Source organism: Camellia sinensis, chromosome 3, assembly GCF_055761805.1.
Source record: "Camellia sinensis isolate YWXY chromosome 3, ASM5576180v1, whole genome shotgun sequence".
NCBI lineage: Eukaryota > Viridiplantae > Streptophyta > Magnoliopsida > Ericales > Theaceae > Camellia > Camellia sinensis.
The window spans coordinates 32,771,364-32,797,852 of record NC_138963.1 but is presented as its reverse complement, the minus strand read 5'-3'; the positions used below and the strand labels follow the sequence as shown (position 1 = coordinate 32,797,852).

The 26,489-nt window shown below is 36.5% G+C and overlaps 4 protein-coding genes across 4 annotated transcripts; 2 read left to right on the top strand and 2 right to left on the bottom strand.

The window, feature by feature from the left end:
* Nucleotides 1–6,466: 6,466 nt before the first annotated feature.
* On the top strand, nucleotides 6,467–10,848 carry VPS37-1 (Modifier of rudimentary (Mod(r)) protein). The gene is made up of 7 exons (XM_028213484.2): nucleotides 6,467–6,735; nucleotides 7,859–8,083; nucleotides 9,104–9,191; nucleotides 9,792–9,831; nucleotides 9,957–10,003; nucleotides 10,100–10,220; nucleotides 10,308–10,848. Exons 1-7 carry the CDS (start codon nucleotides 6,719–6,721, stop codon nucleotides 10,469–10,471), a joined length of 702 nt encoding a protein of 233 aa, XP_028069285.2. The 5' UTR covers nucleotides 6,467–6,718; the 3' UTR covers nucleotides 10,472–10,848.
* A 371-nt stretch (nucleotides 10,849–11,219) lies between these two features.
* LOC114271849 (Tetratricopeptide repeat (TPR)-like superfamily protein) lies at nucleotides 11,220–13,889 on the bottom strand. Its single transcript, XM_028213485.2, has 3 exons — nucleotides 13,451–13,889; nucleotides 11,636–11,966; nucleotides 11,220–11,551 (listed from the first exon to the last, which is right to left on the bottom strand). The coding sequence occupies exons 1-3, from the start codon at nucleotides 13,663–13,665 to the stop codon at nucleotides 11,450–11,452; spliced, it is 648 nt and encodes a 215-aa protein (XP_028069286.2). The 5' UTR covers nucleotides 13,666–13,889; the 3' UTR covers nucleotides 11,220–11,449.
* Nucleotides 13,890–15,660: 1,771 nt separating this feature from the next.
* On the top strand, nucleotides 15,661–16,749 carry LOC114271895 (protein PELOTA 1). The gene has a single exon (XM_028213561.2). It carries the CDS (start codon nucleotides 15,661–15,663, stop codon nucleotides 16,747–16,749), a length of 1,089 nt encoding a protein of 362 aa, XP_028069362.2.
* Nucleotides 16,750–17,018: 269 nt separating this feature from the next.
* LOC114271850 (DEAD-box ATP-dependent RNA helicase 38) lies at nucleotides 17,019–24,959 on the bottom strand. Its single transcript, XM_082919479.1, has 8 exons — nucleotides 24,478–24,959; nucleotides 24,096–24,389; nucleotides 22,786–23,013; nucleotides 22,063–22,128; nucleotides 18,745–19,161; nucleotides 18,548–18,659; nucleotides 17,601–17,686; nucleotides 17,019–17,424 (listed from the first exon to the last, which is right to left on the bottom strand). The coding sequence occupies exons 1-8, from the start codon at nucleotides 24,736–24,738 to the stop codon at nucleotides 17,362–17,364; spliced, it is 1,527 nt and encodes a 508-aa protein (XP_082775605.1). The 5' UTR covers nucleotides 24,739–24,959; the 3' UTR covers nucleotides 17,019–17,361.
* Between the last annotated feature and the right edge of the window lie 1,530 nt (nucleotides 24,960–26,489).

The following is a 26,489-nucleotide window of genomic DNA, read 5'->3' as shown; positions in this document are numbered from 1 at the left end:
ATCGGCAAACCTGATGTAGTTGGCAATTCTGAAACAAAGCTACTAACCTGTTGACTTCCTTTGCGTAGGCAGACATCCTTTCATCTCGGGCTACAAATTCGCCTGTTGTCTGGTTGACTATGAGTTGGGAGTCACAGAAGACTATCACTTCATCTGCTTTTGCTGCTATCGTCAGCTTTAGTCCTACAATCAATGCTTCATACTCTGCTTCATTGTTTAAGGCCTTGAACCCCAATCGAATGAACTGTTCTAGTACTTCTCCATCTGGAGATACCAGTATTACTCCTGCCCCCACTCCTTGCCGGTTTGAGCTCCCATTGATAAACAGTCGAAAGGAGTCGCTAATGTAAATGCTGCAGGGTCTGAGTTTTTTCTCTTTTTTTTGTTCTGTTGTATTTGGCTGGGCTTCTCCTTGCTTGCTTGGACATCGTTTACCTCGGCTCAATGGAGCCCGATGTACGATGGATTCTGGTGTGAACTCGGCCACGAAGTCGGCTAAAACTTGGCCTTTGATTGCTATTCTGGGTCTATACTCCAAGCCATACTGTCCCAAGGCCACTGCCTATTTGGCTATTCTTCCTGTCAGGTCTCCTTGTTGTAGCAAAGACTTCAAGGGGTGTTCAGTTAGCACCACAATTTTATGGGCCTGGAAGTAATGGTTCAGCTTCTTTGAAGCCATTACTAAAGCCAGTGCCAATTTCTCTAAGGGTGGATACCTTATTTCTGCATCGACCAAGGTTTTGCTTACATAGTAAACAGTCCTTTGCTCTCCTTTTTCTTCTCAGATTACCACTACGCTTGCTGCGTGTTCTGAGACTGCTAAGTACAAAAACAACTCCTCCCCAGGTTCTGGATTTGAAAGAACTGGAGCTGTGGTCAAATCCTTCTTCAAGTCGGCCAGGGCAGCCTCGCATTCTTCTGTCCATAAAAAATCCGCGGCTTTCTTCACTAAGTTGGAGAAAGGTTTTCACTTGTCTGAGCTTCTACTTATGAACCTATTCAGGGCTACGGCCCTTCCGGTCAACATTTGTACCTATTTTGTCAACGTCGGGCTCTTCAATTCCAAGATGGCCTTAATCTGATCCGGGCTGGCCTCATTGCCCCTTCTAGTCACCATGTATCCTTAAAACTTACCAGATCCTACTCCAAATGCACACTTTGCTGCATTGAGTCGGAGCTGATATGTTTTAAGGATATCAACGACTACTTTTAGGTCGGCCAGATGACCTTTAGGTTCCTTGGTCTTCACGACCATGTCATCGATGTAAACTTCCACCGTTCTGCCAATCAGGTGTTTGAACATCTTGGTTACCAGTCTTTGGTAAGTTGCTCCTGTGTTTTTTAACCCAAAAGGCATCACTCTATAGCAGTATAGACCTTTTGGGGTGATAAATGCAGTCTTCTCCTCATCTTGGGAGTACATGGCTATCTGATGGTATCCCCTATAGGCATCCAGGAAGCTCATCCTTGCATGCCCCGAAGTGGTGTCTACCAGTTGGTCAATCTTGGGTAGAGGAAAGCTGTCTTTGGGACAAGCCTTGTTCAGGCTGGTAAAGTCCACGCAGACCCTCCATTTACCGTTCTTTTTCTTCACCACCACTGTGTTTGATAGCCATGTCGGGTAATTTACCTCTCGAATGGCCCTAACCTCCAGAAGCCTATCTACTTTCTCTTCCACTGCTTTGACGTGTATTAACGTCCGTCTTCTTACTCGTTGGATCACTAGTTTTGCCGACCTATCAACATTCAGTTTATGACAAGTGACTTCGGGGTCAATGCCAGGCATCTTATAAGGTGTCTAAGCAAACACCTCAATATTTGCTCTCAAAAAAGCTTTTAACTCTTTTTCTTCTTCTTCGGTTAAGCCCGAGCCGAGAAGAAAGAAGCGTTCTTCATCCCCCTCCTGAACGAGGATTTTCTTCAGTGCTTCTTCACTCTTCTCGGCTGGCTCCTTGCCGACATCCTCTAAGACCTCCACGTCTTCGTCTTCGATCTCTGCCTTCTCTGGTTCTCTTATGCTGCAGGTGGATTTCATTGCTGCCATGGAGCAGTTCTTTGCCTGCAGCTGATCTCCTCTAACCTCCTCAATCCCATGTTCTGTTAAGAACCGCAATAGTTAATGCAAAGTTGAGGGAACTGCCCTCATTGCATGCAACCATGGTCTTCCCAAAATGATGTTGTAAGGGAAGAGAGTGTCAATTATGGTGAACTCTATTGTTATCTTCCTGGTGCCTGCCTGCACCTCCAAGCTGGTTGTTCCTAGTGGCCATGTCAGCGTTTCATTGAACCCGACCATTGGGCTATTGGATTGCTCCATATCGTCTAGGTGAAGGCCAAGCTCCTTGTAATATCGGACATACATGATGTCACAAGAGCTGCCTTGGTCAATCAGGATGCACCTTACTTGGCATTCCCCAACCTGGAGGGATACTACCAAGGCATTATTATGCGGGTGCTGCACCATCTCAAGGTCGGCTTTAGAAAAGGACACTACTGGTCATTGGCACTCCTCTGCTCGATGTCTCTTCCCCCTGACTTGGTAGACATGTTGCAAGTGCTTCACCTTCTGGGTCTCCCCCCTGATCTCATTTTCGCTAACCTTCGAGTGAATTACATTAATTACCCGAGGTCCTCCTACTTGAGGTTGCTGTGCTGGGAGAGGTGGAGCTGTTGTCGCTTGTGGCAATCTTTCCTGTTCTTCCCTTGTTCTGGCTTCATCGATAAGGTCTCTCAGATGGCCTTGCGTCACCAGGTCTTCCAAGTGTGTTTTCAGGGCTCTGCAGCCCTGAGTCATATGCCTGTTTTCATTGTGGTAAGCACAATGCCTGCCAAGGTTTCTTCCCATGAATTCTCCTGGTGCCTTTGCTAGTGTTCTGAAATAGGGTTGATTCTGAATTTGATCCAGGACTTTGTGAATTGAGATTCGGAACACAGTTGTCACTGCCTGTGCAGCCCTCAATTCTGTCTCTTGCTTGCTCAATCCATTGTTACCTCGGCCTCGCTTCGGCGAGCCGTTTCTCTTCTCTTACTTTGCCTCCTTAGTCCCCGATGTATCTTCCTCGGCTCTGGCATACTTCTCGATTCTCGCCATGAGCTCTTCCATACTTTTTGGCAATGTCTTTGCCAAAGATTTTTGTAGTGGACAGTCTTCTTTTAGGCCGTTCTTGAAAGATACGACTGTCACCTCTTGATTACACTCTAGTATTCGGTTAAACACCTCATAGTACCGTTTTGCATAGGCCCTGAGGCCTTCATCCTTACTTATCTTTAGAACCATCAATGCATCCACCTTTAATGGCTGTAGCTTGTTTGTCACGAACCTGGCCACAAACATCTCGGTCAGGCCTTCCCAGGTCTTCACGCTTCCCTTAGGTAGTTTGTGAAACCAGAATGATGCAATCTCCCTGAATGATGAGAGGAACACTTTGCAGAGCAACGGCTCGTTCCCACTATACAATGCCATCGAGTTCAAGTATAATCCAACATAGAAGTTGGGGTCTGACTTACCAATGTATATTTGGAACCTCGGCATACTGAATCTCTTCGAAGCCTCAAACTTGTCTAACTCTACTGATAATGGTGTTCTCGGCTTTTCAGGGGAAGTTACCTCGGCATCGACATTCTGCTGCTTCCTCTTGAGGTAATCTCTCAAGTCTTCTTTGCTCCGCCTAGGAGCTCGGCTATCTCCTAACTTCAGCCTTTTCGGCATACTACTTTCAGCTTCATGGTGGGTCCTTTTTGATCTTTCTCCGTGGGTTGTGTCAAAGCAGAGTGCTTGCCCCTGAACATGCCGATGTTCTTTGGGGTCTGCCTCCTTCGCTCGATGTGTCCTCCGCGATTCTTCTCTCCTTGACTCTCCTCGTCCGACCTCCTTTGAAGGTCGGTGAGAGTGTTTTTCACTCCTGGTATGCTGAGGGGCTATTGGGATTTGCTTCTGCCCTCCCTTCTAGGCATTGGCCGCTGGGATCGGCGTGTCTTGCAGCGGGTATGGTGGCTGCATAACATTGTTTTGCATCATAAAATTGACGACCGATTGCAGGTCTGCCAATTTGTTTACCATCTCTTTTACCTCTTCGTCCCTCCGCAGGCATCTATCCTTCCACACATGGAGGTCATCCTCATTGTAGTACCCACTTCGATCTGGCTTCTTTGGTACGTCGCCATCCCGGCCGACGTCTTTCTTGTTGTGATTCTGGTCACGAGTTTCTGTGTTGCGGTTGTCTCCTTCGACATCAAGGTCGATAGGTTTGCCACTTCCAGCAGGAGTGTCATCCCCAATCTTTTCCTTCTGTCTGTCACTGGCCATCTATTCTTCTTTCTTTCCCACAGACGGCGCCAAATTGTGTGAGTGATTTTCCGATCACACTGCCCAACTCAGTATTCAGCTGGAGAGAACTGGTAGAATAGATGACACCTAGCTGACCTGCAACAAAAAGAGAAGATTCCGGCAGTGGTTCGTCCACCCGGGGGCACTCCGACGATCAAGTCAGTATATCTCTCAAAGATAATCAATAGTGCTAAACTCACTATTCAGAATATAAATTGCATACCTTAGACCCATATGGGGTGCCTCTCTTTTATAGTTAACTCAATCCTTGTCCCACTAGAAGCCTAGTTTCAATGGACTCCTGCTTAGTGCTTATCCTGGACTCTCCAAGAGATAAAGATAAACTCCCTAAGAGTGTTATCCTTATCCATGCTAAAGTCCTTCCTCATTCTAGGATTCTCGTCCCTTATCCGCTTATCTTGGATTCTAATATCTTCGGAGATAACCTCGGCCTAGCCGAGATTACCTCGGCATCACGACCAGGACACGTGGCACATCGGCTGACACGTCGGCATCACCTTGACCACGTATTGGTACTCAGAAAATATATCCCCACAAAAACTATAATAAATTTATTTAAGCATAATTGCTAACCACATTTTTTTTACTAATGTATAATATTTATATTGACTACCTTTTTCAAATTTATTTTTTTAAGTGCTTGTATAGAAGTAAAAAAATGTTATTAGGAATAAATTTTTTCTTAATTTAGTTATAAATTTTACCTGTATATTATTTTTAAATTTTGAATTAAAAAAATATAAAATAATTTATTATATTTTTTTTTCTATATGTAAATTTTTTTGGGAGTAAATTACATTGACACCTCCTGAAGTTTATATTTATTACAATTCCCCTCTCACTTTTTGAAAATTACATCTCTCTCCCTGAGATTTAAGGTTTCATTATAGATTCCTCCCTCCAGCAATTTAATTTTTTTAAATACCAATTTTGTCCTCACTGGGTAAATTACATTGACACCCCTCACATTTTAAAAATTACAATCCGAACTCTAAGGTTTAAAGTAGCATTACCAATAACCCCCTAAGTAGTATTAGTTGAAAAAAAATTAATTGAAAAAAAAATTAATTAGAAAAAAAATTATTTGAAAAATAAATTAATTGAAAAAAAAAAATTGTTAGTCAAATTTTTAAATTTCTGTTTAAAAACCAACGTAAAATCATTTTTTGAATTTACGTTTTTTTTCTCAAATTTACAAACTGAGACAACCATTTATAAACCAACAAAAATGATCAAACATATTTTTATGACAGTTTTTAAAATTTTTATAAATATAAATTAAAAACGAAATTGTTAACAAACAGGTCTCTAAGAGTGTAATTCTGGCCCGGCCCGAGCCCATGTCGAGCCTTGTGGGCTCCTACAAAAAAATCGGGCTAGGCCACGGACCAGAAAACTAGGCCTAGGCCCAGGGGTATTCGGGCTTTGAGCGGGCCAGTGGGCCGGGCCTCGGGCCGAGCCCATGGGCTTGGGCCTGGTCTCGAGCTTTGGACGGGCCTAAACAAATTTTTTAAATTTTTCCCACCAAAATTTTATTATTTTCCTTTTTAAAAAAATGGGCATCGGGTGGGCCGGGCTTCGAGCCAGGCTTTTGGGCGGGCCTTGAGCGGGCCAATGAGCCGAGCCACGAGCCGGGCCAAGCGGGGGTTAGGCCGGGCCAAGCGGGACCGGGCCGGGCTTCAAAACGATGGCCCAGGCCCTAGCCCAAGGCATCGGGCTAGGCTTGGGCTCGGACCTTAACGGGCCGGGTCCACCTCAGGCCGCGGGCGGGCTTCGGGCCGCCCACAGGCCACGGGCCAAAATTACACCCCTACAGGTCTCATATAGTAAAAATGTCGTAAAGTTAACAAATAATTAAATAAGTTATCAACATAAAAAATGACTTATCAAAAAATTCTTAGGCTATGTATGGTTTGATTTTTAGATTTTTTTTAAAAAAATTAAAAATTGATTTGGTTAAGAAATAAAAAATAAAAAATAATTATCATTTTATATAATTTTTATCTTTCGAGTGTAATAAACATAAATCTTAAGGGGGTGTCAGTGTAATTTTTATCTTACGTTAATTTTTAAACAGAAATTTAAAAATTTGGCTTATAAAAATTTTTGTCAAATAATTTTTTTTCCAATTAATTTTTTTTTGAATGAATTTTTCTCCAATTATATATATATACAAATAACTATGATCACACCTAGTTTTTGTTTAGAACAGAAGTCTACGTTTTGACGAAAACAAACTGCAATTTCATTTGTTCTCTTCGTGTTGTAAACATCTACCCATTTCGTTTACGCGATTTACGATTGTTCTTCATTTTTCGATCAATCGGACGATCAATTGTTCTTCTCTCCTTCTCTCTCTCTGACCAAGTCATGTTCAAGTCCTTCTGGTAACCTTTCTCAATTCAATCTTCACCTGTTTTAGGGCTATTTGGATTCATCTTTATATCTTAATCTGTACATCCATATATGAAATTACTATTTCAAACAATTGTGCATTTTTATTGATAAAGTTTGCCCTTTTTTCAAATCTTGAATAGCTTTCTTGTGTTATGAGCTAATTTCCATCTACTCTAGTGGTTTTTAGCATTCCTTTTTTAAGTATTTGGATATGGGTCAAGCAGATGGTATATGCTTTTCTAAATTTTTTATTTTATTTTTAATTTTATAGCTGCTGATATATGTTGTGCAATTGGGTCATTGTAATTCAGTCATTTTGTCTGTTCCAAACTTGTGTTTATTCTTTGGTGGGATAAAGGAGTTGAAAATCTGATTACAGGGAAAGGAAATGAGGAGAGGGAGGGGATTTAATGGATCATCTAGGTGGATAAGCTTATGGCTGTAGATGGTGGAAGTAAGCAGATACAATTGAGAAATGGAAAGGTTAAGGGGAGTGCTGATAGGAATGGAGGATGAGAAGGGTACAAAAGGCCAAATAAAACATGAGTCTTGATAGAGATCCCTAAAACAATCATAGGTGTTTGATTCTGAGCTTTCATGTAGGAGAGAGTTGTCTTATGTATCAATGTATAATACTGACATAATTCCCACCTCCCACAGGGAAAATAAAAATTTGTTTTTACTTTCAGATCAAGGTCAATTCATCAGGTTATAGCTTGTGTTGGCTTCATACTAGACTTGCTTCATTATCCTTTCTAGTCCTGATTGAACATGTGCCAGTGGATTGCATCAACTTTTATATACGGGTCTTGTTAAGATGGCTTAAAAAGATTATACATTCTTTCATGCAGAATGTACAATCTATTTAAGCTTCTTAACATGTGCCTTAAGGGCACACATTGACAAAATCCTTTTTATATTTGCAGTTCGTGACTTACCTAAGAACTTTTAGTGTATCGTACATTCATTGATTATCACTTATTTGTGCTCTTCATATGCATGATATACTCTCTCATGAACACGGACATGTTCAAAATGAATTTCTGTGAGCATGAATTGTTTTGCTTTTATGAACTTAGTGGTATGTTTAATACTAACTGTGTTTATAAATAGGGGTTCTCATGAGCAGCAAGCTCAGCCAAGTCCACAGGAGATTCCTACAAATTCATGGTATCCTCCATCTGTAGTTAGCTCTCCAAGTTCTTCCCGCCCAACAACTCCTAGTAGCACCTCTTCTAGTAGCTTCACTGTACAAAGGCCTGCAGATCGGCCAGAGTCACCATCTCATGTTTCGCCTGCAGAGGCTGCTGGCATTATTGTTCTGTTAAAGGATAAGAGGTAAAGCTCATGGATCCCTAATTCATTATTATTACGTTGCTAATTATTATTTTGTAATCATGATATGTATCATGTATCAATTTTATGATATATATCATATTGTGTATCATTAGATACATTAACATATATGAATATACATTTATAAAAAAAAAAAAGTAATTTGATGTAAATATATTACTAGAATAAACTACTAAATCACATAATCAATGACATGAAACAATTTCTGTAAGAAACTTACAAATTGGTCAAAGAGGTAAATATACTTTCATTAAAAACCCAAGCATGCAACTCATACTTAGCAAAAGATAAATGAAATTCATTGCAAATTAACATGGACACTTCTAAGAAGGTAACATGGACATGATATGACACTCTGACATTGATTAACAACTTTATGTAGTAGGTTTTATTTGAGTTGCATATTATTCAAATCATTCTGCATATTTTGAAAACTATTATGGTGGACTTCTTTGGAAGTACCACACCATGTGAGAATACGGCATGCTGAGAACTTTCTTCATTACATTAAGATGGATGGGGAATGGTGTCATAAGCATAATATATTTTTGTAATGTACTCTTGTTTACATAAGAAAGCATTGATTAGCATCCTAGTTGTTGGGAAGGAATTTGGTTTTTGTTAAACCTTTTTGTATATAGTTGGTAGAAATATGAATGATCAAGGTTGAGTTCTAAATCATATAAATATGTAGACAGATATATGTATTTATATGTTGCTGACACTACAATAGTTATTGGCCATACAAATAGCAGTAGCATGGTTCCTTTCCCTCCCAAACATGCCCTTCTACTGGATGTTTTTTTTCTTCTTCTTCTTCTTCTTTTTTTTTTTTTTTTTTTTGGGGGGGGGGGGGGGGGGGGGGGATGGGTCTTGTGGAATCAATTTTCATTGCTTTTATGATTGCCAATAATCAATTAGAAATCCGAGTCCTAAAAAATTTCTGCTTTGCATTTTTGTATTTTCTGATGATTCTCTTCTTTTCTTATTTCGTTCTTTTAGTGTTGATGAGTTACGGAAGCTTTTATCCGACAAAGATGCATACCACCAATTCTTACTTTCAGTTGACCAGGTTAAAATTCAAAACAATGTAAGTTGATTTTGGTTCTTATGCTTCCATTTTTCTTTCATACTTGTAACTTTCTGTAACTTTTTGCACCTTGGTTGCTCTAGTTACTATATGCTGTTTTTTTCTCCCAGCTTTCTTTTCCGTGTTTAATGTATGCCATGATTCGGTTTAGTTATTCACCCAAAAAAAAATTTCAGTTTAGTTGTCCCCTATTTATAGATCTCAGTTACGAGATGTGATATAGAATGTTGTGGGAATGCAGTAATGAAATTATTTTTCGTTTCGGACTCTCAAATGAAATAGTATGTCTAGCTCAACAACTTATCGGACATTGATATATCAAACCAGATTGAAGTTATAACGAAAGCATGTCCGTAGACAATACCCGTTACATTAGAATTTAGAATTGCCATTAGACAATCTAGGTTGTAGCTTACTTCAAAACACCACATACTTGCTCATGCATTTTAGGTGAGCTGATACTGTATCATAGGTACGTCAATGTGGGGAGTTAGCCATCTTTGGCATATATTATTAGTAGTCATTTTGTGGTAGCCTTGTTTCTGAATTAATTTTGCAATTGTTCTGACCTTTCATATTTTTCCGTGTCAACAACATCAGCTAAGAGATGAACTTCGGAAGGAGGCTTTGCAGCTTACGAGTAAGTTCTTTTGTTCACTAAATTACTATAAATCTACGACATATGTACACATGCACACATAATTGCATCTCATACACTGTTAAAATCATATAACGCGACATATTCTAAATAATCTCTTTATGAAGGGGAAAATTTGGAGAAAGAACCACAAATAATGGAACTGCGTAATCAGGTGAACTGTTTAAGCTGTGTTCAGATTCTTTTGACCCTGAAGCTAATATTGGAATACCCGATTAATGTTTTTCCTCCGCTGTTTTTTATTCTGCAGTGCAAAATCATTCGGACAACTGAATTGGCTGCTGCTCAAGAGAAGCTAAGCGAGATAGAGAGGAAAAAAGAAGAGACCCTGAAATATTACGCTCCAACATCCCTGCTTCATAGGCTTCAAGGTAAAATTATCGTTATATTCATTATTGAGAGAGGTTGAGAGCTTTCTGTTACATGGCTGATATAAAAGATTTGTTTGCTGTTTGCAGAGGCAATGAACAAGACAGATGATGAATCTGAGGCCCTGCGCAGGCAGCTTCTGGATAAGGAGATTGATGTAGGAGCTTTTGTGCAGAAGTACAAGAAGCTTCGTAACATTTACCACAGGCGTGCTTTAACCCATCTCGCGGCCAAGACATCAGTAACTGGATGAGCACGGAGCGATAGTCCTGTCGTATTAGTTTGTCAATCCTCAAACTGGTTTGGCTGTATTTTGGGCACTTTTTACTGCCTCTCTCTCTCTCTCTCTCTCTCTCTCTCTCTCTCTCACACACACACACACACACGCACACACACACTTTTTCCCTTGGGCACTGTGATGAGATAATTTCACGAACAGCGGCAGTTAATTAATTCAACAGTACAATGCAGTCTGAAGGGCATATTCTTAGGTTAGATGTAAAACCAAAATCCAGAGACCATAGGCCAATTATTTTTTCAAGATCTCGTGTGTGTAAAACTCTAACAATGATGGCTTTTCTTTTTTGATTGTTATATATATGATATTGGGTTGAATTTTTACTTTTGTAATTGTCTTTAGTTTTGATTTGGATGAATAAATGTATTTATCTTCATGAACATTTCACAACGAAACAGGCATTTTTTTTTTTTTATGTTTTCAATAGAAAATAAATGTTAAAATCATTCCAAAGTAGCAGAACTGCATTTTTACATCTCTCATAACATAACTATTTTGGATGTCACAAAACTGAGTACATCCAACCTGACAAAATAAACAATTCATATTCATCAAAATGGGACTTATGGTGAGTTCAACCCAACAAATAAAATCTAAGGTAATATCTTTCTTTCACATTCAAATCAGTTGCAAACGACGGTAGTAATGGGTTCAATGATAGTTACAACATAATTTAACATGAATATGTTTGTACGTGTAGAAATTTTGGAAAAGAAATGTGAAAACAACATGAATTTGGTAAATAAACAACAGGATTCAAATTATTCAGTTACATTCCAGCAAAATATATATATATATATATATATATAATACAGTGAAATACAAATGTTCTATTCCATCTATGACTACAACATTTTCCATGCTGAGGGCCAGAACACGAGAGTAACACAAATAGAACAACCAGAAGGGAACATCTGAGATGTGTCATTGTTCTTAGGAGTCTACTTTTTTCTCATTCAACCGATCTAGTTCCTTCTCCCACTTCAGTCCAAACATCTGGCGACCAAAAGGTACGATCAGGTTGTACTTGAAAACCTGCATTTAAACATCAATATTTATAAGAAAATAAATACATATATATATATATATATATATATATAGTAGAGGTTTGAACTCTACCTTATTATTGATGCTACGCAACTGCAATTTCAGAGCCTCTGAAGACTCAATCCATTTCGAGTTGTTTACGTTCTCTCTATGTGCCGATGCTCTCTGCAGGGCTAATCGCCATCCAGCAATATCATCCCTGATCTCTTTATTCAGCTCAACCCACTCCGGTGCACATTTATTCCTTGAAAGAATTCTGTACAAGGTATCTTCAGCTGGGTCAGCATGAGGATTAGTATTGAGGTCAAGGGGTTTGCCTTTCCCTGGTAAATTCTCAAACTGCCCTTCTTCCATGGAATGCCATATTCTTTGCTCAACAATATTTGTGATATCAGTTTCAGACCTGTCCAAATGCAAAAAAGCCAAGACTAATGATCACAGAGAGAGAGAGAGAGAGAGATTTTGCCGATTAGACACAGAACAAACTAATGTCCAAACTACCAAATGACAACTAGTTCTAATAAGAACACATATTGCAGAGTTATCAAAAAAAGAAAAAATCAAAAGTATCTCAGGTCAATGAGCTCAACTAAGGATATAATTAGGGTTAACGACATGCTTGGGGGAAAGAAAGAAGTCCGGTCATATCAATATTTACGACTGGAAGTCCAACTCAGAACAATTACCTAAGGGGCTAGGTCCTGCACAAGGAAGCAATAGCACTGGTAAAGAATGGAAAAGAATTCCCCAGAATCATTAGAGAATAAAGCATCAACAAAGAGAAGAAGAACGTGGCAATCAAACATTAATCATCCAGTGAGCCCGCATCTTCCACAAGTGATTTTTGTTGCCTTTCCAACACTGTAAGACTGCAGATCAAACATTTCCGCTAGGTAATTTCATTGTCATGTCAGATACCTATGCCTCAAATGCAATCCAACAACAAATTTGTTTATCATCTAGAGGTTGACAAACTATTCTACTGGCAACTACACTACCATAAGCCAGGGTTTAATTCTTTTTTTTCGATTCAAATTCTAAACACAAAATATAGCTTCCATGATCTATCATCGTTCGGGTTTTGTCTTCCTGGCCAATTTAAGAATGTGCTTCTATCCTAATTCAAGCTAGCAGACTTTGAATTCTTTGAGACATACCCAATGTTCTCTTTAAATTGACTCAGCACAAGACGGACACAGAACAGCACAGCAATATATGAAAAAATAAAAAAATAAAAAAAATCATAGGATGCAGATAACAACAACAAAAATTCCATATTATCAAGAAACCCTTAATCATCAACTTATATGACATACATTTAACCTCATTTCTAAGGATATGGAATATTCTAATTTCTAAATATGAATTAACGAGGAAAACATAAATTTCAACTCTCCAACCATCATCAATCAACATGAGAATCAAATCAAATTCACACCAGTTTTCGGTCCATACTTTCTCTAATACCGCTTGATGCCAAACAACTTTATTTTGATCATTGACCATATGGTAACAACTAAGCTCTTATTTTCATCTGTAATAACTCCCAAGTTCTTGCTTTTCCTATAACTCCTTGGCTTTTCTTTCCTTAATATGCATCTCAAGTGTATTCCAAAACGCTCCCCAAATCCATGAAGAACTTCAAAAAAAAAAAAAAAAAAAATTCAATCTTTCCTAAACATGTCTTAACACATAACCTAAAAAAATAAATAAATAATTATGGGAAAACATACAGCACAACAGGATGAGTGAATCATTAATATTTTTACAAAATTGTTGCTGATATGAAAACGTGAGGGGAAAAGAACTGAAAAATTGCTCTTTCGCTTCAAATATTATTTTCCCCGAGTGTTTTCCGAGTAACCAAACGGGAGGTAATTGACATACCTGACGGCGTTACGTTGGCCGCGAAGCTCCGGAGGGAGTTTACGGTCGTTGACGGCGTCGATAACGCCGGAGAGACGATCGGTGATCTTCTTATTGGGCTTCGGAGAGTCCTCCGACGAAGACGAGGCCCACCTGATCTTGGATACGAAGCCACGGCCAACAATTCCGATCAGAGACGATGCTGAGTCAGCAACTCTCGCGACCCTAGTAGCCATGGCTCGGACCAGAGGGAGATGGAGAGAGAAAGTGGGAGAGTTGTCTCTCTAGAACTTCAACTTGGGCTTGAGGATTTTGGGCCTGGTTTTGTAATGTTTTGTTTCCATCAATTACGGCGTTTGTTTTGACGTGGCACATTTCAAAACCATGACCCACGGCCCAATCGTTAAAATCGACCGCCCTGACTCATTTCATCCATTTTTAAGCTTTTAATTGTATAGGCTGATGGATGCGAATAATTTTTTTTTTTTTAAATGAAACTATATTTGAATGGATGAGAGATTACTTCAACCCTCTTAAAAAGTGATAGTACATTTTTATACTTTATATATATATGTTAAAAAAATAATATTTTATTTAGTAATAATATTAATTATTTATGAAGTATGAAAGTTTAGTCTTTATTTTAATTATTAAAAAATAAAAAAATAAAAAATAAAAATTTAGACTCAAATGAGCCTAAAATAATAAAAAATTATTAAAAAAAAAAAACATAAACCAGTAAAATCTAAACCGTCATATTGTTCCGCATTTACTCGACATCCTACACGATTCATTCAATCCACATCTGCTAACTAAGCGGATGCAGATAGATGCAGATTAATTTTTTTTAATCTAAGTTTAGATAGATGACAGATAAGAGGTCACCATACCCAACCCAGCCCGAGGCACAAGGAGCCTACAGTGAACCGATATGGTACGAGGCCTTATTTGAGCCCAGCTATGATTGGGCCGAGCATGTATTAGTGGGGCGGTTTTGCGGACTGAAACATTAGATTGACTTGGGCTTGGCTGTTTAGAAGGGTGTAGGGCAAGGCAGTAAATTTACCTTTGCGAAATCCAAATTCATGTAATACTAGGATTAAGGGGAAACCAGGTTTTCCTATTTTGTATTACTTTTTCATCATAAATACATGTAAAACTCTGGGAATTTATTCAATCGTTCAACGAGCAGAAATATGCTTTATTCAATCATCGAGGAGAAAAAATATTTTAATTTTGATTTCAAATCACAACTTTGAAGAAATTCATCAAGTAAGTATTCTTGCTTTTTATTTTTTTACTTTTTATTTTTATTTGTAAAATACTAAAAACCACACATAATCATTAGTATTGAGTCTTGCGCAGACCCAAATGCATACTTATTTGTGTTTTCAATTGTTTATTTATCTTTTGCATAATTTTGAATGTGTTCATGAATTTATTGCTTTGCTTGAAGCAATTTATTATTGATCGGTAGAATTAGAGCCATATTTTTTGGGCACAGGTAAACCCCTCTCCAATCCATGATTTAATTTCTTAAAGGGTTGTTACTATTCGGTTGAGTTTTGAGAACTTGTTTTGTGAAGAAAAAAAAAAACTAATTTGATAAAAATAAACACCAAAAAGAGATAAAACTTCTAATTTTTAAAAATTATTTTCATCCAAAAAATAAAATATTATAAAATTCATGGTTTCTTTTTCACTATATAAATGTGTTAAAATTTTCTATGACGGTGGATTATTTAGTTCCAGCAAAATATGAAACATGAAAATCACATTATTATATATATATATATTCATAATGTTATTTTATCTTTATTATTTCTTTAATAAACAATTTTAAATTAAAACAAATTAGAAATATTCAAGTAAAGTGTACCTAAAATAAGGGGTGGTTGGGGCGCTCTAAGAAGGTTTATTAGGTCAGCCATTCATGCTTATGCAAACATTCCCAACCCTTTCTTCGATCCTCCTAGGCTAGGGTAAGATTTCTATTGTCTAATACATACCATACATACACTCGCGTGAAATATATTACCTTTTCTTTCAAATTTTGAATTACCACATACATATTCCTACTTGTGTTTCCTTAATTTAAAAGGATTCCAAAATAAAAATATTTTTTATCTTTCAATCCATACATTCCAAGAAACTTACTCAGAATCCTAGAAATCACAATCAAATTCCTATCCCGAACTAACAAATTTTCTCGTGTCAGAAAAGAAACCACAATGAAGCTACTGGAAAAGCAAATTTTTCCCGACAAATCGGGAGCGGTGAAGATCTTTCTAGAACAACCAGACGACCTCTGGCTTGTGTACAATCTCATCGCTGTTGGAGACGTGATCACCTCCCAGACTTCCCGGAAAGTCAATAGTAAAAACCAATCCAGAGTCAATATTAATCTTGAAATCAAGGTCACGGCCATCGACTACAGCAAAGGCTCGTCGGTCCTTCGTGTCCGCGGAAAGAACCGGGTTGTGAACGAACACATAAATGCCGGCTCGTTTCATACATTGGAACTAGAAAAAAATAAGGAATTTACTCTGGAGAAGAAAGTCTGGGACACAAAAGCGATGGAAACAATGGAAGATGGTCATGATGGTGTCGTTGGCTACGATTTAGGGGTGGTTTTGATGGAAGAAGGGTTGGCTCATGTGTTCTTAGTTGGAAATAACAGTGTTTCAAAGCATTGTGCAAAGATTGAAGAACGTCTGGATCCAAAAACTGGGTTAAACAAGTTTTTTGAAAGCGTTTTACATGCTTTCATGAAGCATATTGATTGGAATATGGTACGTTGCGTAGTAATAGGAAGCCCAGGTAAGATAAAAGCTGAGTTTCACCAATACATTCTGTCTGAAGCACAGAGATCGTCCAAGTTGAAATCGATAGAGAACAACAAGTCATGTATACTTTTGGTGAACACAAATTCAGGAAAGGAAAACTGTTTGAATGAGGTTTTGCATAATATAACAGTCACAAATTTTATCAGAGACACAAAGGCTTCAGTGGAGATTAAGGCAATGAAGGAGTTCACTGACCTGTTATCGAGCAACTCTGATCGGGCATGCTATGGTTTAAAGAGCGTTGAGGCTGCACAAGAGTTGAGTGCCATCAAAACCCTAATGATTACAGACGAACTTTTTAAGAATGCAGAGATTGCTATGAGGAAGAAGTATACCGGATTGATTAAATCAGTGAAGGAAGCCGGAGGGAAGGCACTGGTGCTTTCGTCAATGCATGTGTCAGGTGAGGAGCTTGCAAAGTTGACTGGTATTGTGGCTGTTCTAAGATTTCCGATGCCTGAGCTTGATATGTAGTTTTTTTTTTTTTTTTAAAGGTTTGCATCCATGCATGATTGTAAGAATTCACTTGAGTTAGATAAATGAGATATTGCAGATTCTTTTCCACCTAATTTGGTGCCTGTAGCACTGTCATCCTTTAATCACCTCATTGCAATAAATAAATTGGCATCAACTGAATTGGTGAAATTTATTAATGAAAAAAAAAATGTAGTTGCAGCACAGCCAAAAAACCAAAACACAAAAAAACAAATTCAAATAGCAAATTCAAGAGTCAGCACACAGCGTACAAAAGAATAGCATTATTTGCATTCCTCCAAATGGTAACTTTGGTGTAACAACTCCATATCCACATTAAAAATATAAAAATAAAAACACCTTAACTTCCAAAACATAGGTAGAAATAATTATTCACAAAACCAAACCCCTTCTATAAAACCAAAGAGCTGGAGCCAACATGAACTAGGCATGCACACAGCCAATTGTCATGCTAAGATACAAAAAAAGTTACACGAAAGCTGATATATCATTGTGTGCAACTATACTGATGACTCAAAACACCAGAAATCACTGAAATCACTGGTGTTCATTTTCAAGTATAAACGCTGGATATCATGTCCTCTTAAACATTCAAAGCAAACCGGCCTTTTTAAGAGCTGCCTCAAAATCTTCATTACTTCTCCAGGATGGCACCTGCACCCATAGAAATAGCAAGAATACAATTAGACATTACCCTGATGTGTACATCTTGAGACAAACATTTACACTGTTATTGCCTCCAATTCCACAGTACTCCCACCCTAGTACTGTAAATTTGTGACTCAAAACCCTTAATAATTTGAAAAATGTATCACTTTGTCAGCGATTACCTCAGCTATTTCCATGTTGAAGTGTCTCTCAATCTTGGCCATGATCATAACATCTCTATCATTACACAGCAAATTGAACACGGCTCCTGTAGGAATAAGTAAAACCAATTACAATTAGCAGAAAAATTGGGGAGGAATCTCTAACTCCTCGAGCTTCCACATTTATCCAATATTACTGATACATGCAAACAAATATAGCCTGCTGTTTTTCAGAAACATGCCAGCAGAAGAGGGGACACATGCAGCCACAAATATTGCGCAAGTTACGGATTTTATACGCAATTATATAAAAATAAGGCTATTCTTTGTGGTTTGGAATCACAATCCAAGTTAATAGTTAGTAGCAACTGCTGAAATCCCAGTATCATACAATCACACAACAGACAGACAACCTGAACGCATTTGACCCAATACCTGGACTTCCAACGCCTTGGTCAATCAATAAATGACCGGGCGAGATCTAAATGAACTACAAAATTTCCTTTGACATATCCCATTCATAATCACAACTTGAAACGCCTAATACAATAAATAGCAATAAAGAAAGAATGAAATGGTTTACTTTTTATAATTGCTGCTGATTCAAATTCAATGCAAACTTGTTGACTACATTTATGAATTCCAAGAACTTATACTCCAAAAAATTGGATCAAGTTCTATAATTTGTAAATATAAAATCTACTTCCTAATACCAGCATGCTTCTATAGCTACTGTTAAAAAGTGATACAAGGGTACTTCACATTTTGAGTAATTGAACCAAGTCTACAATGTGACCAAGCACAAATAATTCAGAATTTTAATTATTTTAAGCATAGATCAATGAACAATTCAGAATCTATCAAAGAAAAAAATGAACCAACCAGGAATTGTCTTCATAGGAATAAACAATTGATATGAAGCATTCAAGGAATAGCAAAGACAGGATCCAAAAATCAGCAAAACTTACCCTTGCGGCCAAAACGTCCTGCCCTCCCAACCCGATGCAAGTACACCTCACAGTCGGGTTCTGATGGGGAGTCATGCTTCACCGGAAGATCAAAATTGACAACCAAATTAACCTATTAAAATAGGCAATGTTAGGATGTAAGCATTCTAAGCACTAAATAAGCAAATCATCAACAAATAACACAAAGAGGTGCACACCTGTGATTGGTCAAAACCCCGGGCAAGCAGATCAGTTGATATGAGTACTTGAGTTAATCCATCTTTAAACTCCTTGACAATCTTGTCCCTATCTTCTTGCTTGAGAGCACCTTGAATAGTCGTGACCTCGTAGCCATCATCAGTAAGTGCTTTATGCAGCATGCTGGCACTATTTCTCGTGCGAACAAAAATAATTGTCTGCCCCACCCTCTGTCCTAATTCAAAAATTCTGTCCTTAATTACCATTATCTTTGCAAGTTCATCAGGACACTTCACTTTGTACTGCTTTACAGATTCCAAGGACAGTTCTTCTCTGTTAACAAACATTTGGTTGTAATCTCCTTGGAAGAGATCTTTAACAATCTTTGATACAAAGGCCCTGACAGCATCATCAAAAGTGGCAGAAAAAAGAAGCACCTGGTTTTTGAAAGAAATGAAAATTAAGTTAGATGTGTTGCTGCATTTTGAAAATTCAACAAAGTTCTTTGTGCCTGTTTGGCAGAAATTATTTACAGCTTATTTCAGCTTTCAGCTTAATTTAAGCTATTTTGATGTGTTTGGTTTAGCTTATAACTTATAGCTTATAGCTTTGTGGAAGTCAGAAATCAGCTTATTCTTTGAGTGGGGCAGGAGATGCTTTAAGAATAAGCTGGAAATCAACTTAAGCTGAAAGTTATAAGCTATAAGCTGTTTAGGCATAAGCTATAAGCACTTTCCCACAGCTCTACCAAACAGGGCTTTTGTCAAAAACAGAAATCATCTGAGAAATAATATCCAAGTATCATGTGAGAGTAAACTTTACAGAATGTTCAGTTCATATTGTGCCTGTTTGGTAAAACTTTTTCTAACTTAAATCAGCTTTTGGCTTAAATTAAGCTATGTTGGTGTGTTTGATACAACTTATAAGGAACAGATTGTAGCTTAATTTAAGCCATTTTCGGCTTAAATTTCAAAGTTGCTTAGCTTATGCACGCAGCTGATCATGGAGGGGCAAAATGACTTAAATGCCCCTCACAATTTCAAGTAATTACAAGTGTACCATGTATATAAACCAAAAAACTCTCATTTTTGTCTCTTTGATGAAGCTGTCTGGCGATTTCCGGCGAGATGTCTCCCTCGCTCCGGCGATGAAATAGAGATCTCTCTCCTCTCTCTCTCTGCTACATCCATGGTGTTGTACCTAGGGTTTTTCGTCGTCGATCTCAGGTTCATGGCGATTTCCGACAGATCGCAGCAGATCTCTCTCTCTCTCTTCGCGATCACGGCAGTTCTCTGTCTCTCCGGCGTTGTTCGTGACAGATCGCAATCGCCACGTCGCCGCTGTACCTTCGTCGTCGTCCCCCACGTCGCGATTGCCACGCTGCCCATCAAATCTCTCTCTCTCTCTCTCTCTCTCTCTCCGGCAAGGGTTTTCACTTTTTTTTTTCCTAGAAATTTTCAATATTTTTTTTTAATAAAAAATAATAATAATAATAATTAAGCCATTATTATTAATAATTTTAGTATTAATTATTAAAATTGATAAATTTTAGTATTAATTTCAGTATTATTAATATTTTTAGTATTATTAGTATTTTTAGTATTAATTATTTCAGTATTAATTTCAGTATTTTTATATTAATAAGTATTGACACCTAATTCATTTGTAATGAAAAAATGAAAAAAAATTATACTAATTGATACTATTATTAATTTTAGTATTAATTGATGGTAATTAAGCCATATTAATTGACACCTAATTCATTCATAATGAAAAAACGAAAAAAAATTATAATAATTGATACTATTATTAATTTTAGTATTAATTGATGGTAATTAAGCCATTAATTGACACCTAATTCATTCATAATGAAAAAATGAAAAAAATTATACTAATGGATACTATTATTAATTTTAGTATTAATTGATGGTAATTAAGCCATTAATTGATGCCTAATTCATTCATAATGAAAAAAAATTATACTAATTGATACTATTATTAATTTTAGTATTAATTGATGGTAATTAAGCCATTAACTGACACCTAATTCATTCATAATGAAAAAATGAAAAAAAAAAATTATACTAATTGATACTATTATTAATTTTAGTATTAATTGATTGTAATTAAGCCATTAATTGACACTAATTAATTTGTAATGAAAAAATGAAAAAATTTATACTAATTGATACTATTATTAATTTTAGTATTAATTGATACTAATTATATTAGCTATTGTTATACTAATTATATTAACTTTTATTAATGAAATTATTTTTTTTAAATTAAAACTGAAAAAATGACAAAATAATCATTTTTCTATCATATAAGGGCAAAATGGACAATTACATAATAAAAAGTTATTTTACCGCTTATTAACTGCTACTTAAATCCATAACCCTACAGTTGCACCAAACAGGTTCACAACTTATGTTCATAGCTACAAGCCATAATCTATTAAGCTATAATCTATAATTACTTTTTCACAGCTCTACCAAATGGGGACATTATCAAACTGGCAAAGAATCTCAAGCACTTAACATGATCAATATGAATTTCAGAAATATCCTCAAAAGAATATATATATGAGATTTTTTCAGTAGGTTAAGTTTTAAGATAATACAAAGGAACAAAACTTGCAATAGTATGTTCACTTCCAAATATGAACAAAATCTTTATCATTATTATTATTATTATTTTGAAAAACTTGGACTCATATCCTAGACAGGAAAAAGAACGGAGTTCTTACTAGCTTGGACTCATATCCTAGACAGGAAAAAGAACTGAGTTCTTACTTAAGCATTTATTGTCAAATGACACCACCCTAATTTTCCACACATCATTTGAACCACATCTCTCTCTCTCTCTCTCTCTCCCTCATCACACACATGCACGCACTACGTTCTGTCATCATTACACTCCAGACAATCCCAAGTATAATAACCAAATTTTAAAAAAAAGTCCTACAACACCAAAATGAAAAACTTAGGAAAAATCTAGGTAAAATCAGATTTGCAAAGCAACTCAGGTTTAGGGGCTGTTTGGGATGTCCTAAATAAGTGCACTTTTTTGACTTTTTGGACTAAAAAGTTGAGGAAGAAAATACGGTTGTTTGGGTTAACTTTTTGACTTTTTATGAAAAAAATGTGTATTAAAAAATTGTATAAATTAGTGTAGAGGGAAAAATTAAGATTGGGAGTTGTGCAACCGTACTTTTTGACTTTTGGTGAATAGTGATAACTTTTTAACTTTTTGAGTAACTTTTTGGCTTTTTGGCCACATGCCAAACTTGGCCTTAAGTTTATTTAAGCACAAGATTAGCAAGATATGCAACAAACCTGGCAGTCTGGAGCGCTTCTGACAATAGCCTTCATTATCCTCACGGAATCATCTTTAAAGCCACTCTGCACCACAACAATCTTAATGAGCTACAAAACACATTCATGAAATTCTTGTCAATCATCTTTAAAGCCACTCTGCACCACAACAATCTGCTCAGGGTACTTCTTCAAGTCTACCAAACAATGGCAAACAGAATTTACCAAGCAGAGCTGAAACATCAAACAAGTTGACCAAGACATACTCAAACAGTACAACTTGTTTGTAACCCTAATATACTATGATTGTAACAACGCTAGTGGATAGAAAACAACCAACAGCTAAGAGATTGAGGAGATTTCATCATATAATAAGCTTAATCACTACAGATAATCTCAGTACATACATCTGTTAAACAAAAGTTACCCTAATATACAATGATTTTCACAATGCTAATGGATAGAAAACAACCAACAGCTCAGAGATTGAAGAGATTTCATCAGATAATAACCTTAATCACTATAGATAATCTGAGTACCAACATGTGTTAAACAGAAGTTTTTAATTGTCGATGTCTACACATAAAAGTTGGCATACACGTTACGGTTGAGAAAAGTCACTAGATAGACACTGCAAACGCAGAATGGCAAGGAAAATGACGCCCACAAAATATAGACTCAACCGGACACTGATTTTGGGTTTTATAAAACAGACATAATCTAAAACAATAGAAATGATAATACCTCTGCCAACATGTGGTCAGCTTCATCAAAAACAAGAATCTTCAAAAAACTCATGCTCAATTTCTTTGCTGAAACCCATTTATTGATGGTACCAGGAGTGCCAATCACCACTTGAGCTGTAATTGGTGGTCGCTTTGAAATTGGCATATAATTGGTGCTATCCATTGGTATAGCACATTCCGAAGTAATTCCTGTATACTTTCCCATCTTCTTAAGTACTTCCATGTTCTGCACCATTGTACATTCACTACTATTAGTCCAATTCTCAACTTACAAACCCTTACCATGGATTAGACGGTAAAATACACATTATAGAAAACCAATCTTTAAATTTTTTAACATAAAAACCCACCAAACAACCAGATATCACTAGTCCAACCTTAGTTAAAAATTCCATAGCAAAACATATTCCCACCAAACAACCAGATATCACTAGTCCAACCTTAGTTAAAAATTCCATAGCAGAACATATTGAATAGATAACGACAAAAAATTAGTTAAACATTCCATGGCATAACTTATTGAATAGATAACTGAAAAAAAAAAAATATATATATATATATATATCAAACACACAGAATGATGAACACCGTCAAACAAAAAAACATGAAACCCACAAACAACTTTCAGAACCACACACTCTCTACCATTATTTAAGCCTAGGCTCATAAACACTTTAATAAACAAGACAATCCCTCAAATATACACACAAGTACGTCCAGTGATAATCCCTGGTTGAACATTTTCTTTATGAATTACAAAAATCAATTAAAAGAAACTGCATTGCACAGTTACGGCCCCAACTAACCCTTAGATCAATTAAAATTTAGCTTTTAAGTCTTTGTCAAAATGAACAGAGTTTTGAGAAATAAAGAATATGTTTTAAAAGATAAATTTCAAACTAGGGTTGTATTTTGAAGATTGTTGCTTTTTCAAAGAATAGATTCGATTATTTTTGTTGGAGTAGATATGTATTTTTCCTGAGAGCTCGGGAAAGGAAAAAAACGAATAGGATTTTTTTTTTTTAAATCGACAAATAAGATATTATTCAATTTTAGTTCTAGCTAATAGGGTTTTTTTTTTTAATAATTTATTCAAATAAGATGTTGCGAAAAAACACAATTATTAATGTTCTTTGCTCATCTGGTTCCAAAAAACAAACACCTATTTTTTCTTTATGAAATCTCAACCCAAGGAGTACCTTAATTAATACTAAAACCACATGCACTTCCAAAACAGAGAAGAGTTCAAACATACAGTTACAGTACAAGCATCAATAAATACACAAAGATATATCATATGTAGCGAACCTGAATCGCCAATTCTCGAGTAGGGCAGATACAGAGAGCCTGAGGAGCACTGACTTTGGGATCAACACGGCTCAACATGCCAAGCACGAAACAAGTAGTCTTTCCAGAACCATTATGTGCTTGAGCAACCAAGTGCTTGTACGGAGGAGTCAAAATCATCGGCAAACTGATCGCTTGAATCTTACTCGGCCTCTCAAATTTCATTTCCACATATAAACCCTTCAACAAGTCCGGAGACATTTTCAAATCCTCGAACGACTTCGCAGAGTTATACATAGTATCGCCCGCTACAACCTGGTGGAAGCAAATTAGAAACCCTAATAAGAATTTGAAATCAAAATCGAAACCCTAGAAATATAGGAATTGAGAGAAGAAGAGTTACGGCTTTGATGTTCGAGTCTTCGGGGTCGTCGAGGAACTTGTGGACTTTTTTAGTCTCGTCTATGGCTAAAGATTCGATCTTCAGATCGTCGGAGGTGGATTTTTCGTCGGATGTTGATGGGGCGTCTGGTTCTTCGGGTTCGTCCGCTATGTCGCCCCATGAGAGTTTGGTTTCCGAAGGTTTGGTCTCCGCCACCGTTGCGGCGGCGGAGGAGGAGGAGGCGGCGGCGGCGGCGGTGGTGGTAGAGTCGGTGTCAGCCATGGGGAGTTGTAGAGAGAGAGAGAGAAACAAGGACTCTTCTGGTGGGGTAGTATGGAAGTGGGAAATACTTGGGAGTATAGAATTCGCTTTTTACAGACATGTTCGCTTGGAAACGACGCTACGACCCTAGAGGGCCGGGAATGCCCAAAGACGACTACCCACTTAGCCCAGCCTGGCCCAGAGGGCTGAGCATGGTTTGAACAGGGAGTGGGCTTCTACTTAAATTCAAGTCTCGTTTGAAACAGAGTATGTTAGTAATTTTTAAATTTTTTATTAAAAAATGTGTTAACAAAAAAAGTAAAGAGAATGATTTTAAAAAATGTGTTAAAAAAAAAAAGTAAACAGAATGATTTAATAATTTATAATAACTTTTAATTTTTTAACTATCATACTTAATGTCCAAACCAGGCCTACTGATTCAAATTGGAAGATGTTATTGATATGACTATTTTTTTCCTTTTTTTTTTGAGTAATTAGGATGCAATATTTTAAATAAAGAAGTCAATTACATAACTCTAGGGTAGCGCACACCCTAGCATCATCAAGGCTTCTCAAGATAAGTTTTATATATATATATATATAAAAGGAATAATATGATCTAAATAAATTAACAAGTTGATTTTTTATTTATTTATTTATTTTTTTAGTTTTCAAAACAAGCCTTAATTACAAAAGCAAGGAGGTGGTTGCTGAAAAATATGAATTTCTTCATTTGTTGGAGCTTCTTGATTTGTTAGTAGGTCAGCGCGCAAGTGTTTGCCTCTCTTCAAACATGGTTAATTTCCTTCACTCCCAGTTGAGCCAAGAAGGATCTGCAATCAACAATGAAGTTGTAGAATTGATAAAAGTCATTTTCGTTGCTAAGAATGAGATGTTTTAGCATTAATGCATCAGTTTCCATTTCCAAGTTCTTGATATTAAGGTCAAGGGCTAGTTTCAAGCCATCCCTCATTGCCCACAATTCAGCAGCAGCACTAGTTGTTTGGGGAGTGATTTATTAGTTAAAATAGTCAAAAATAAAAATAAATTAAATTATCACATCACTCTCTCTCTTTTAGATATATTTTCGTAAAAAGTTAAATAGTTAACTAAAATAGTTAATTTTCAATCGAGCTTATTTATTAGCGTTGTGACTGGCACACATAATGCGTATATAATTTAAGTAAAAATAAAAATTAATAAAAAAATAATATTATAATATTTGTGCTGCTCAAGTAGTAAGTTAATTTTATTTTTTTTTGGTTAGACTAAAGGTCTTAATTTTGAGTCTTGTGCACCTCTCTGTATGCCTTTATTTATTTATTTTTAAGTAAAGTTGTTAAAATCAGGATCCTATGTTGGATCGTTTGGGTGTTTATAGGATCGGATCGTAGAATCGAATCGAGAATCATAAGATCCTACCAAAAAAAACAAATTATATAATAATTTAATTTAAATAAACATTTCTTAATTAATAAGAAATGAAAATATTGTGAAAAATATAATACTCCATGTAAAATGTACATATAATATTATACAATAGAAAACTCGATGGTAAAAATTTTGTATTTCATCAAAAAATAATGCGAAGAAGAAGAATTTTATAACAAAATATTTTATAATCTACAATAATGCATAAAATGTGAAGAAAAAATATTTAATAAAGTTGGATATAAAAATAGATTAAGAATTCAAAAGAACAACATAACCGAATGATAATGTTTGTCGTTAGCATCCTTGGTGGAGCGAATTCGAGTCACAAAAATAATCTC